The 12,954-nt window shown below is 41.2% G+C and overlaps 1 protein-coding gene across 1 annotated transcript in view; it reads right to left on the bottom strand.

Annotated features, from left to right (window-relative positions):
- FRAS1 (Fraser extracellular matrix complex subunit 1) overlaps positions 1–12,954 on the bottom strand; it is a 455,628-nt gene that overhangs the window by 63,998 nt on the left and 378,676 nt on the right. The window contains exons 52-58 of the mRNA XM_011941729.1: positions 12,464–12,614; positions 10,831–10,990; positions 8,867–9,035; positions 6,425–6,671; positions 4,135–4,479; positions 1,892–2,052; positions 1,325–1,472 (exon numbers count right to left, since the gene is read on the bottom strand). Of these exons, the coding sequence (XP_011797119.1) occupies positions 1,325–1,472; positions 1,892–2,052; positions 4,135–4,479; positions 6,425–6,671; positions 8,867–9,035; positions 10,831–10,990; positions 12,464–12,614 (1,381 nt within the window). The remainder of the gene's footprint in view (positions 1–1,324; positions 1,473–1,891; positions 2,053–4,134; positions 4,480–6,424; positions 6,672–8,866; positions 9,036–10,830; positions 10,991–12,463; positions 12,615–12,954) is intronic.

The following is a 12,954-nucleotide window of genomic DNA, read 5'->3' as shown; positions in this document are numbered from 1 at the left end:
TGCCATTTGCCATTTTTTTTTGCCATACCCTTGTAGCCATTTGAATTGTTTACTACTATATACATGAAATAAATGATTTAAGAATAAATAGAAACCTGAAGGACAAACACACAAAAAACTGGTTAAAATGGTTGTCTCCAGTGAAGGGAACTAGGGGACTGGGAGACAGGGATAGAAAGAAGATTTAATTTTCATAGTCTTTTTGCCATTTGCCATTTTTTTTTGCCATACCCTTGTAGCCATTTGAATTGTTTACTACTATATACATGAAATAAATGATTTAAGAATAAATAGAAACATCAAAGATTATCCGATTTGGCTTCTTGTTCCTTTCTTGAGGATTTCTCAGCCATTAGGAGTTTAATCATGGGCTCTATGGTCAATCTCTGGGGATGCTAATGAGGGTTCCTGCTGCTTTAGGTGGAAGGTTTGACTTCATCTTCTCCACCCAACTCTAGAATCCACACAGTGGATCCTGAAGTTCTGACAAGTCTAATCTCATCAGTTCTTCTGAGAAGCAACGAGCCTTTCCTGCTTTTCCTCATGTTACTTAGGTTACATCTTCAGCAGTGACTACATCTATTCATTCCTGCACATCATCTACAACACTGCCAATATTCGTTTTCTAAAATAAAAAAACACATCACTCCTCTGCTTATAAGCATCCCCTGCTACCCTTTGCTTATAGAATCCTTAGGCTGGATCTTAAAGCCTCTCAGAACTTGACTCCAATCTGTCTTTCCATTCCATTCTTCTATTCACCCCCTCCCATGCTCAAAGCAAAAGTAAGGGTCTGTTCCCCAAATATGCATCTTTCAAGACATTATACATTGTATTTACTATATCTCTCCATTCGAAATAGGTTTTCCTTTATTATCCATTAGATAGACTCCTATCACACCTGAAGACTCTGCTTAAATACAATCTCCTTGGTGAAATCCATAATTTCACCCACTTGTAGTTCCTGTTCAGTTCCCTCTGCTCCCATAGTGCTGGATGTATAGTACCATTAGGTCATTTATCATAATTTATTCAAATTTCTCTCTTTAAGGGTCCGATTCCACAGTGAGACATTGAGCTTCTTGAGGACAGGGCCCAAGGCTTATACATCTCTTTGTGTCTGGCAGAGTACCGGAGACATCAATGGTTCTCTCTCACATCTACTTACTCTGCTATGTAAAAGTGCAAATGCTGACGTGTACACATGTACACACACATATTTCTTGAATGAAAACGTGAATGAGTTCCAATGTCACATGTGTGGACATTAAAGAAAAAATAGAAATATATTTGGAACTACCAGCTGGCATCCCCAATCTCTTACCATCTTGGAATGTGTCATTAATTGCAATGACTGCCTGGAAGGGTTTGGTCAGTTCGGCTCCTTGTGCTGAGCTGAGGAAAACCACAAATGTCTCCAGTCCTTCAATTACTGGATACTGAGTGTCATCCAAGATAGTCAAGGTGCAATACTAGAAGAAAAATCAAAGCAAACTTTACAGAGGACCCACCACCTAATCCCCATTTGCCTTAAGTAGGGCAAAGGTCACAGCTTGTCTTTCTTTGGTTTTAAAGTAAGATTTTCTAATCCATAACATGATGATCTCTTTATTACATGCCGCTTAGAGTTTGTTTTTAGACATTTATATCAAACGAGTATAGTTTATATCCTGAATCTGTAAGGCTGGATATTTAATGCTAAAAATGTCACTAGGAGAGTTTTTAGAAGATCCCCTCCTAAGTTAGTCTCTTGTTTATATGTGCGTGTTTTTAAAGAAAGGAAAGATAGGAATATTGCCAGGGGAGTTTAGAGAGCTTGGGAAGCAAACTAAAGACAACATTCACAAACTGACCTGTCAACCTTGTGGAGTCTGGACTGCTGTAAACGCACCTGTTCAGTGACACCGGGCCCAAATTCCACCTTCCGAGAGCTGGGAACGTAGTCAACTCCTGGTGTGGCAGAAGCTGGGTCTGAGGGCCGCGTTGCACACCAGACAGATGTGAAAGTAGAGAGGTCAGTACCATGGCGGATAACTGGAATCTTTACTGTGCCTGAATTAAGATTCATAGAGATTTTAATGGTTAACTTTGAGCCAGAAAAGCAGTGAGGTTTTCAGAATGACGTTCTCCCTCACTGCAATAGTGGCAGCTTTTAGCCCTTTCAGCTTGTGGAATCCAGCTTCAGTGATGCTCCTATGGCCCATCTGAGGTGAAGGCCTAGAGGTGTCACTACCTGTCTTTTCACTGACACTAGGATCAAGAGGAGATCTAGAGAAGGGCTTCATGGAGGTGGTGCTAGAGAGAGTCCTTAGGGGAGAAGGCTGTTGTGGCTTCACAAGGGAGACTGCTCACAGGAAAATAAAGCACCTAAGGAGAGAAGAGTCTATTGCAAAATGTCTCAAACCTATTTAGGGAGAAGAAACTTAGAGCCTGGGGCCTCAGGAATGTGTCAGAAAATAGTAAATTAAGGAGGACCCAGCTAGGGACTCTATGGAGCCTGAAGCTGAATGTTTCTAATTAAATATTCCTAACTGGGTTGATTTCTCTCTTTTACCCAAGTACATGTCATGACTTAAACCTCATGTGCTTATTACTCATCTTACGAATGAAGTTCATCTTCCTGTCCACTGTGGCATCATACTTTGTAGTGTCCTAAAGATATTTAGCTATTTTCACAATCAAGGGCAGAGAAAAGCTTCATGAAAACCCTACAATTTCCAATCACCACATTTTCTAGCCAGTATGCTGTGAGGTGTAATGTAGTTATGGCTGGGCATTTGATGTATGGGAAAAGAAACATACTATAGTAGAAAGGTCTGGGTTTGAATCTAGCCTGGCCATGATATTAGCTGCTTAATCATTGATGACTGACTTAACCACTCCAGGCCTCCATTTGCTCTTTTATATAATGTTCTCTCTTCCATAGAAGATTAAGTGAGAATGCATGGAACATACATGGTATGGTGCCCGGCATTCGGTAAGTGCTCAAAAATATCTGTTCCCAGTGCTCCTCCAAATCCCTTCATAGAGGTGAAAGGCCTTGATCTGGCCCAGATCAGGAGACACTTAGTGTAGTTGTTGCCCCTCCGCCAGTAGTACATCTGCCTGCAGCATACAGAAGACTTCAAGACCTTTGTGGAGCCACAAGTGGGAAAGGAGCCCACGTCTCTGAAATACCATGTGAAAGTGACCTGCACACTGATCGCTTTGGGCTATTACATGAATGAGAAAGTTTCACTGTATGAAGACACTGAAACTTTGAAGAATGTCTTAGGAAACTAAGAGTACACTAAATACTTCACTTCCATCTTCAACATATCACATTCCCCCCTTTCATAAGCCCAGATGCTCAGCACCAGACCCTCCCTCTGGACCACAGAGGTCAGCCCATGAAGCTCTAGGCTCTAAGCCATAGCCCTGCTTGCCATCAAGAACCAGAGCAAGTCTTCTACACTCTATCTCCACGACCTCAATGATTTTAACCTTTCGCTCCCACAAATAAGTGAGTACATGTGAAGTTTGTCTTTCTGTGCCTGGATTATTTCACTTAGCATAAGGACCTCCAGTTCCATCCATGTTGTAGAAGGATGGTTACCAGAGGATGGGAAGAGTAGTGGGGATGGGAAATGGTGGTGGAGTGGGGGGAGTGGGCATGGTTAATGGGTACACAAAATAGTTAGAATGAAGACTAGTATTTCCTAGCACAACAGGGTGACTATAGTCAAAATAATTTAATTGCACATTTTAAAATAACTAAAAGAGTATAATTGGATTGTATGTAACACAAACGATAAATGCTTGAGGTGATGAATACCCGATTTATCCTGATGTGATCATTATATATTGCATGCCTGTATCAAAATATATCATGTAATCCATAAATCTATAGAGTTACTATGTACACACAAAAATTTATTAAAAAAAAAAACAGAGTAAGAAAAGTGGATGGAACTCTCTATACTAAATTCCATGCTTGGTCTTGGCCAAGCATTATATAATGCCTTAGACCAACAATAGTATCCTTGAGGAATGGAATTCTCAATGTCTCGAGGATATTCTGAAATCTAAGGAGAAAACTGTTCAAGAAAGGAATCAGGAGACAGGTGAAGGAACCTCAGAGACACTCTCCATTACCTGCGTCCTCACTGACAGTGAAAGCTGTGTTGCCCAGGGACACAGTGGAGGCATCGTTGGGACCACTAATGAGCACCTTGGCTGTCGCCACCCTTCCAATGCGGGCATTGTCAGAGGCATCTGCCAAGGCAATCTCAAACTCTTCTTCCTCTTCATACTCGCTGTCATCAATAAGCATGACATCACAGGTGGACACGGTCACCCCAGGCCCGAATATCACACGACTCGCAGCAGACATCCCTCTAGATTTAAAATCAGAGCCTGATTCTAGAGCATAGAGGCTACTTCCCATAGCTGACTTAGGGACTGTGTAGCAAACTGCAGATACAATGCTGCTTGCATCTCCTGAAAAACAAATGGCAAAAAACCAAAGCATTTGAATGAGTTTTTCTCACATTTTAAAACCTCTGACAAGTTAATGAGCTTGGTCCCTCTGATACAGTCCATCACTATTTCTGTTCAAACTCTGACATAAAACCTTCCTGAATTGCAGTTTCTTTTGAGCTTGTGGTATAAACCACTTGAGGATTTAATATACCCCAGATACTTCGCCAAACAACTCAAAATGGATTTCCCATTCTGTGAATTTTGTGCTCTGTTAATTTGCAAGACTCATTGCCCACCATCTAAGACCACAGCAGGTGGGAAGATAAGACACATATTTGGTACTGTAAGTAGCAAAGTAACTGTGTCCTGAAGGTAGTGCTATAAGCACAGTTCACTGCCTTTCTGAATAAACTTCTATACTTTAATTCCCAGAGAGAAGCAGGCTTATTTAAAAAGAGAAAGACAAAACAAAATAAAACCTGCCACTCTATACAAATGACTTTACTTATTAGGGCTGCCACTTCCCTTGGTGACAGTCTGTTGTGGGCCTGGCTTGCTGGCCCAGAGCAATCAATGAGGCTTGCTTGTTTTCCAAGTGGTATTACCAAGGGTTTTTGCTATCTACAGTATTTGTTACACTAACACCCAGTCAGCAGATTCAATAAAGAAACCCAACATCATCATTTACAGTCTTGTTGTGCCTTTGAATGGAGGTTCAATTTCCATGTGTTTTAAAGTCTCAATCTTGCACAATCATAATTCCATATGATCTTTATTTTTATTTCCAACTCCTCAAGAATTGCCCTTTTATCAACATGCACAATTATTATGTATCGATTGAAAACAAAACAGGCCGGGCGCGGTGGCTCAAGCATGTAATCCCAGCGCTTTGGGAGGCCGAGACGGGCGGATCACGAGGTCAGGAGATCGAGACCATCCTGGCTAACACGGTGAAACCCCATCTCTACTAAAAATACAAAAACTAGCCGGGCGAGGTGGCGGGCGCCTGTAGTCCCAGCTACTCCGGAGGCTGAGGCAGGAGAATGGCGGGAACCCGGGAGGCGGAGCTTGCAGTGAGCTGAGATTCGGCCACTGCACTCCAGTTCGGGCGACAGAGCGAGACTCCGCCTCAAAAAAAAAAAAAAAAAAACAAAAAAAACAAAAAAGAATTGCCCTTTATTTCTTACACACAGTTTATTTCTCATCTGAACTCTAATATGACTGTCACATAGGGAAATTTTCAGCATATTTCTGTCTTCCAAGAATAAGATGGAAAGCCAGTCCTTAGGAACTGTAACTTCCCTCCTTGACCAAGGTTACTAAATATTTTATGGATTGAGTTATTAATTAAGAATACTGATTCATGAATAATTTGAAAGGCTAAATATAACCAGTCTTCTAGTCCAATTCAAGAATAAATGGGAGCTCTAACAACCTGAATTAAGAAAAGAGGCTTTCTGATGGTAGTCACTATGGCTAGAATCATCATTAGGGTTATTGTGGGAACCAAATGAGTTAATGTGTGGAAAGTACACATGTGAGTTAATATAATGCATGAGATGAGCACTTAGCACATAATAGGAACTCAATAAATGTTAGCAATTCTTTTTTTTTTTTTTTTTTTTCTTTTTTTGAGACGGAGTCTTGCTCTGTGGCTCAGGCTGGAGTGCAGTGGCCGGATCTCAGTTCACTGCAAGCTCCGCCTCCCAGGTTTACGCCATTCTCCTGCCTCAGCCTCCCGAGTAGTTGGGACTACAGGCGCCTGCCACCTCGCCCGGCTAGTTTTTTGTATTTTTTAGTAGAGACGGGGTTTCACCGTGTTAGCCAGGATGGTCTCAATCTCCTGATCTCGTGATCCGCCCGTCTCGGCCTCCCAAAGTGCTGGGATTACAGGCTTGAGCCACCGTGCCCAGCCAATGTTAGCAATTCTTATAGCTCTTTGTCACCTGTGGCACCAACAGACCTTTTCTTTCAATAGGTGCAAACAGAAAACCAGCACTCTCGTTGACCCGGTAGATCTTCTTGTCAAACTCTAATGTGGGTTCATCCTCGGTGTCGTTGATAATGACCTTCGCCCGGGTGAATTCCCCTAACAGGGCATAAGCTGGCATGCTGAGCTCCACAGTGAAACTCTCAACATTTTCAAACACGTCGTCATCGTTGATGACAATGGTGCAGGACTTGGTGTCCTCTCGCTCATCAAACTGGACCTGTCACAAAGGGACCAACAAGAAGTTAAGCTGTGCCTGAGCTTCCCCTGCTCTGCTCCCCAAGGGCATCATAGGAAAAGAGCATCTAAGCCCAGTGGGCAGAGAACTGACTGAGATAGTTGGTTCTCCCAGCCCTGGTTCCCTGCTGTATCACCTGGAACACCCAGCCACCTCTTCCCATTCTTTACCTGTACAGGAGGGCTGCTTTATTGTATAAGAACATGAAGGAGCAAAATCTCTCCTACCATTGGTGACCAGAGAAAAACATGTAGTAACTCTTTATAGCCTGTCTTATTAACTCACTTGGTGCAGCCATAGTCATCATTTGATGACTCAGCTCCCTTTCTGGAAGATCTCTGGCCTTGGAGTGTGAAGTTCTGTTCTCAGGTCTGGTTCTGTTACTTCCAAGCCATATTAGGTTATGAAGCTTTATAAACATCAGATTCCTCATCAACTAAAGAAAAAATAGTAATATTCCTACCTCACACACTTCTAAAGGAGGTCTTGTATATGAAGGTGCTAAGTGTATTTTAAAGCACCATACAAACATAAGATATTATCATTACTATCACCATATTTACTTACACAATTAAAATTGACATAAAATTCCAGTGTACCAAATAATGGAATTTAAATTCATAGAAAATTACATTATAAACAAGGTAGACTAATTTTAACTTGATATTTTGACTACACCCTTTGCTATTAAAATGTGAATGATTTTAGCCCAGTACAAAACACAGAAATTATTTTATATGCACACAATTGTGAACTTATAGGGATTTATTCTGGTTTTACTTTGTTTAAAAAAAGAAGAAAGAAAGAAATTAAAAACCTTCAAATGAAACCATGACTATGGACTTGTCCAAAACTGTAACTGCAGGAAATGGGCCTGGGCTATACTTTGTGTAAACGGAGACAACTGAAATATGTACAGAAAACAGTCATAAATGTCTGGGGATATACAAATCCGCAGAAATTTTAATCAAACAGAGCATTATTAGTACATATCTAATCAACTAATCACATTAAGTTTTATTAAGCTTCATATTTTAAAACACTCCCAAGGTAATGAAACACTCAACAGATCTTTATGTAAGATCTAGAATACACTGACAGTCTTTTGTCTTTCCCTGCAAAACACAAGAATATCCTCTGTCTTATCATTTAGCTGAAAGACATTAGCTTATCTGTTCTCTCCTAATTCCTCACTTACATTTGACTTAAGAGGCATTAGCTTAGTCCAGCTGAAATGCCTCAATTAAAGAACAGAGCCCACTTCTCTTTACACAGATCTGTGTCGCCTTAATAATAATAAAGTTGCTTTGAAAAACAACATTAAGTGCCAGATATTGTGCCCTCCATAAAAGATGACAAACACATGGGGCCCTGTATTTGTTGACTATTTAAGTCCTCCTTTCTCTTCTGCTTTCACTCTCTCCTTTTTCTTTCTCATTGCCACCCTTAATTACCACTGATATGTAGATGACTTGCAAATTTCTCTCTGGACACCAGATTCTTCTCTGCATGCTCTGCCCATCTATACAGTGGTCAACCTGCTGTTTCTAAGACAATTTATACTCAACATGGCCAAAGCAAGCAAAGTCACGAGCACCAAACCTTGCCAAACTGGCTCCTCTTACATGTCCCTTCCTAGCAAGAGGCATCATCATCCATCTTTCCCTTTGGCCCCATTGTGTAATCAATCCACTGCCAAATCCTATCAATTCTCACTCATCTGTCAAATCCATCCACTTCTCTCTAACTTCACTTCATAATCGAAGCCCAAGCTCCCATCATCTCAGCCAGCCTATTCTAAGGACTTCCTAACCAGTCTCCTTATACACTCTCTTTTCTCCCTTTAGGTAAAAAAGATGAGGGGAGAGGAAGGGTTCGGATACCAAAGCTGAGTGTAGAACATGATGCTTGGAGACATCTTTTTGTCATGAAGCAAAATGTAAAGACTGAGAAACTAGACAACAACTTCTCCTTTGGCAGTTAAAACTTCAATGGAGGTTAGAGAGATCGTCAAGAACAAAGTGCTATGGGAGGGGAACATAGGAAAACTATTTAATACTTGAGGAAGGAAACTAATGAAAAGCAAAGTTGGGTGAGAAGTGGGAAACTACCACAATCACTTGCAGCCATGTCACAGCCCTTGCTGGAGCCTCCCCCGACCCCACCACCCCACCTACCTGGCCAGCATACTCTACGTAGTCCTGTTGCCCAGGTTGGGAGCTGACCCTGGAGCTGGAGCTGGCGGTGCCTTGCTCAGTGCGACACAGGACGATGGCATATTGGTTCAGGTTCCCAGTCCTCTGCACCGTGACACTGACAGACCCTGCCTTCTCACTGACATTGTAGCTGGAAGCACACAAAAAGGCCTCTCTTAAAATATTCCCCATAGTTATGAAAAAACAACTTGTTTAATGCCTGTCTCTTCCATTTGGTTCTTGGCATTAGGTAGAGAAGAGGAAGTTTGGTTCCTCTAAGAATCCAGTGAGCTCATCTGAACAATCAGAACATCAAATAAACAGGGAAGCTGTGGATGCAGAATGTCGTCTTTCCTGCTTTGGAAGCAAGCTGAGAGTCAGTTTGGGAGATGGACAGCACATAGGAGCTATGAACTTCAGATTTCGGGGCACAGAGAAAGGAAAAACAATCTCTCCCTACTGCGGTTGAGTAATCACAAGAGATCAGTGGGTTCTTAGGGAAGAAAGCTGCTCTGAAGGCAATCAATGACTTAGGTGGGAACTGACTGAACCAGATCTCCAGGAACTGTGAATGGAGTCAGGGCAGAAGCAGAATTAAGAAAATGTGAGGTAAGCCTACCTAACAGAGGTGTTTAGACAAATGGAACTTTAAGACAATGAAGGAAGAACAGGATTAATTTAGCTTCCTGTTCAGAATCTCGAAGGCCAACTATTCATGTGCTATTGATTCATATTAAGTGTCTAGGTTTGGAAAGCCCACAGAAAGTAGGGCATGAGCTGGGCTTTGTTTTTCACCACTGAGGATGGCCCCTGGACCTGGGTGCATGTCTTGTGGCTGTGAGAACAGCAGGGAAAGTGCCTCTGAGAGCTCAGTCCTCATTGCCAGCTTTGGGATCCTGTATACCACGTAGTCCACTAAATGTTAGAGGGTTGTCCAGAAAAAGGGATGAATTTTATTGAATTTATTGAATTTTGAAGGCAATACAATTGAGAGGTAAATAACAGCAAAACATTACATATGTAAAAGTTGATTCTAATTTTCCTCTAATTCTCCAAATGTGTGTAAGAGTAGAATAGCCTGAACTTGGGGAATGCGAAATCAAGGTTTTAAGTCTTCCTTTTTTCCCCACAAGTTCTAATTTTTATCTGAATTTTCATGAAGTTGATTTCTTGGATAGTGAGGCTCTGAAATATAGACTTAAAGAATATTTCACCCACATAAATTATAATCCCAGTTATAATCTAACCTATAAAATCAGCACCATGCTTGCACACTACCCTTAACAATCAGTATCTCTCTGTTTGCCTTTCTAACTCTCCAACAGATTAGAAAAGCATCTTACAGTGCTGTCTACATTAAGCCATGCATTTAGCCCTAAAGATATACATTCCTACTAAACCCAAGGAAGCCAGGGGAGAAAACAGGCTTGAGAACAAGGAGAATACAGATGGAAGGTGAAGATAGTGATAGTGTAGGCCAGTGATTATTTTCCAAACTTGAATGCCTATTTTTATTTTTGCTATCAGTTCTACTAGACTCTCTTGTAAAACTTAAAGACAGAAGCAAAAACATTTGAGAAGCAGTAGAGCACATCGTTAAGATCACTGGGCTTACATCCTGCTCTTACTGCTTATTAGCTATGTGACTGTGGACAAGTTACATCAACAAGTTTCTGTCTCTATTACTTTGCCCTGTGGGGACAGGAATGGAATTCATCTCAGAATTGCAAGTATTATATAAGATGATGCATGGCAAGTCCTAGTGCAGTACCTAATACATACAGTGCTCAATAAATATTTGGTGAAATTATTACTTTTATCGCTGCCATTATCACCATCACCACCACCAACAGGTGACTAGAGCTGCTCCCCCAGCATCCTTCATCCTGACTCCCTCTGCTTGCCTGATTGATTTCTCAAGAAGGAAAGCACAGTCAAACTTGTACCTGGTATATTTAAAGCTGATGAGGGACCACTGGATATGGAAGACATTGTCGCTGACCACGTTGGGTTTACTGTCTTTCACCAGAAACTGAAAACTATCCATCATCTCATGGATCTTCTCCTCGTGCAACACGTAACGAATCAACCCCAAGTTCACATCCTCTGTGAGAAAAAAGACTCTCTGTGAATTAACCCAGGGATGTAACGGCAGCTTCATAGATTACCACACCAACATACCTAGTTTATTCTTCTAAATGGGTTACAGACAAAACTTATTTTCCCAAGCACCAAAAGTACAGTAGTTATTAATTAATTAATTAATTAATTAATTAATTAATTAATTAATATATATTTTTTTCTGAGACAGTCTCATTCTGTCCCCCAAACTGGAGTGCAGTGACTCAATCTCAGCTCACTGCAAGCTCCACCTCCCGGGTTCACGCCATTCTCCTGCCTCAGCCTCCTGAGTAACTGGGACTACAGGCGCCCGCCACCACGCCTGGCTAATTTTTTGTATTTTTAGAGAGATGGGGTTTCATGTTAGCCAGGATGGTCTCGATCTCCTGACTTCGTGATCTGCCCACCTCAGCCTCCCAAAGTGCTGGGATTATAGGCGTGAGCCACTGTGCCTGGTCAAGCATAGTAGTCTTTAAAATAAATGTTTCTGTCAGATTTTAAAAGAAAATTCTGAAGCTCTGTGAAACAAAAGATTTGTCTTTATTTACAGAGATATTGTAAATATCTCTTATGCTGTTATAAAACGAAAATCCTAGGGTCCTGACAAAAAGCACTTCAATAAATGTTTGTGAATGTTGACGGCAAGTCCTAGAGTTGACAGAGAAAAGTCTTTGACCCCATCCTCTGTGTTTATAGCCTCATACTCAGACCTAACTCCTTCTAATAAACGTTCTTTGGAAGGTATATGCTAATAAGAATAGCTGAGTTGGGTTAAAACATCCCATACACAAAGCACAGCTAAAAAGGTGTGAGGAGAGAACATTCAATTGAGGACAGAGAGTAAAAAGAAAATTCATGGAGAACGAATTTTGAGATGCAGTTTTGCAATAACTGCTCTCAGTCAAGTCCATCCTGAAAAACAGTCTAGAAGAGCCTGACAAGCTTATAAAAAATGAAAATACAACATGGCCTACTTGAGGTGATTCAAAATAGGGAAAATACTTCTGTTGAGCAACGTATACATGTTGATTTTAATTTCTAGGCTGAAGACTTAAACTCTATAATCCTTAGAGATCAAAAAATAAACCACATAGGATCACAGATCTTTCATAATGTCTACTTGCTATTTTTTGCTTTCTTGTTGTTATTGCTTTTAAAGAAAACCAAGCAGTATCATGCATTCTTTTCCAGAAAACCTGGCCAACACTTAGAGCAATTTAGGAGTTGAGGAAGCAGAGTAAAGGGGAATTTTTCTTTGCCATAGTTAATCATCACAGGGAAAAAAAACCAGGAGAAATAAATTCATAAGTTGGATGGTTAGGCACTAGGAGATCTCTGTTTGCAAAGAGGTTACTTGGGCATAAGTAGCTGGAAGTGGCTGTGAGAAGAATCTGGGAGATAGGGAGTGTGACACTGGCATACATTTCTCCCGTTTTTAAGTCCCCAGAGAGTCCCCACCCTGGGTGAAAGTGGCAGCAGCTTTGCTAGGTTGCAGCTTGTTCTCCACAAAGCCATGCTTAGGGCCCGTCGTTATCTCATAGACTAGCTGTGCATCCTCGGTGTCTGGGTCCACGGTCAGCAGTTCCTTCTTGGTGATCAGGTTGGTTGCCTAGAATAGAAACCCATTAAATTTAATTCCTGAGGTGGGAATAAAGCAGGAACAAGACCCTCTGACTCAGATTTAATTCAGTTCAACAATGATTTACTGAGTATATTTACTGCATGGAAAACTCTGTCAGGATTGGAGAGGCTATGAGGATGAAAACTATCCCAGCTTCTGCCCTTGAGGTATTCACGCTTTATGGGGAAAGAAAGGCTCATGCACAAGGTCAGTGTGGCAAGAGCTATAATGGAAGATATAAAATGAGGGCTATACACTTTTTAAGAGAGAGAGGGGGAGAGAGAGAGAGGTTAATTTCATCTGGAGTTGAAGGAGGATGAATTGGAGG

The sequence above is a fragment of the Colobus angolensis genome, unplaced genomic scaffold (assembly GCF_000951035.1).
Source record: "Colobus angolensis palliatus isolate OR3802 unplaced genomic scaffold, Cang.pa_1.0 Scaffold200, whole genome shotgun sequence".
NCBI lineage: Eukaryota > Metazoa > Chordata > Mammalia > Primates > Cercopithecidae > Colobus > Colobus angolensis.
Note: the sequence above shows the minus strand (reverse complement) of the source record. Positions and strands in the feature narration are given on the sequence as shown.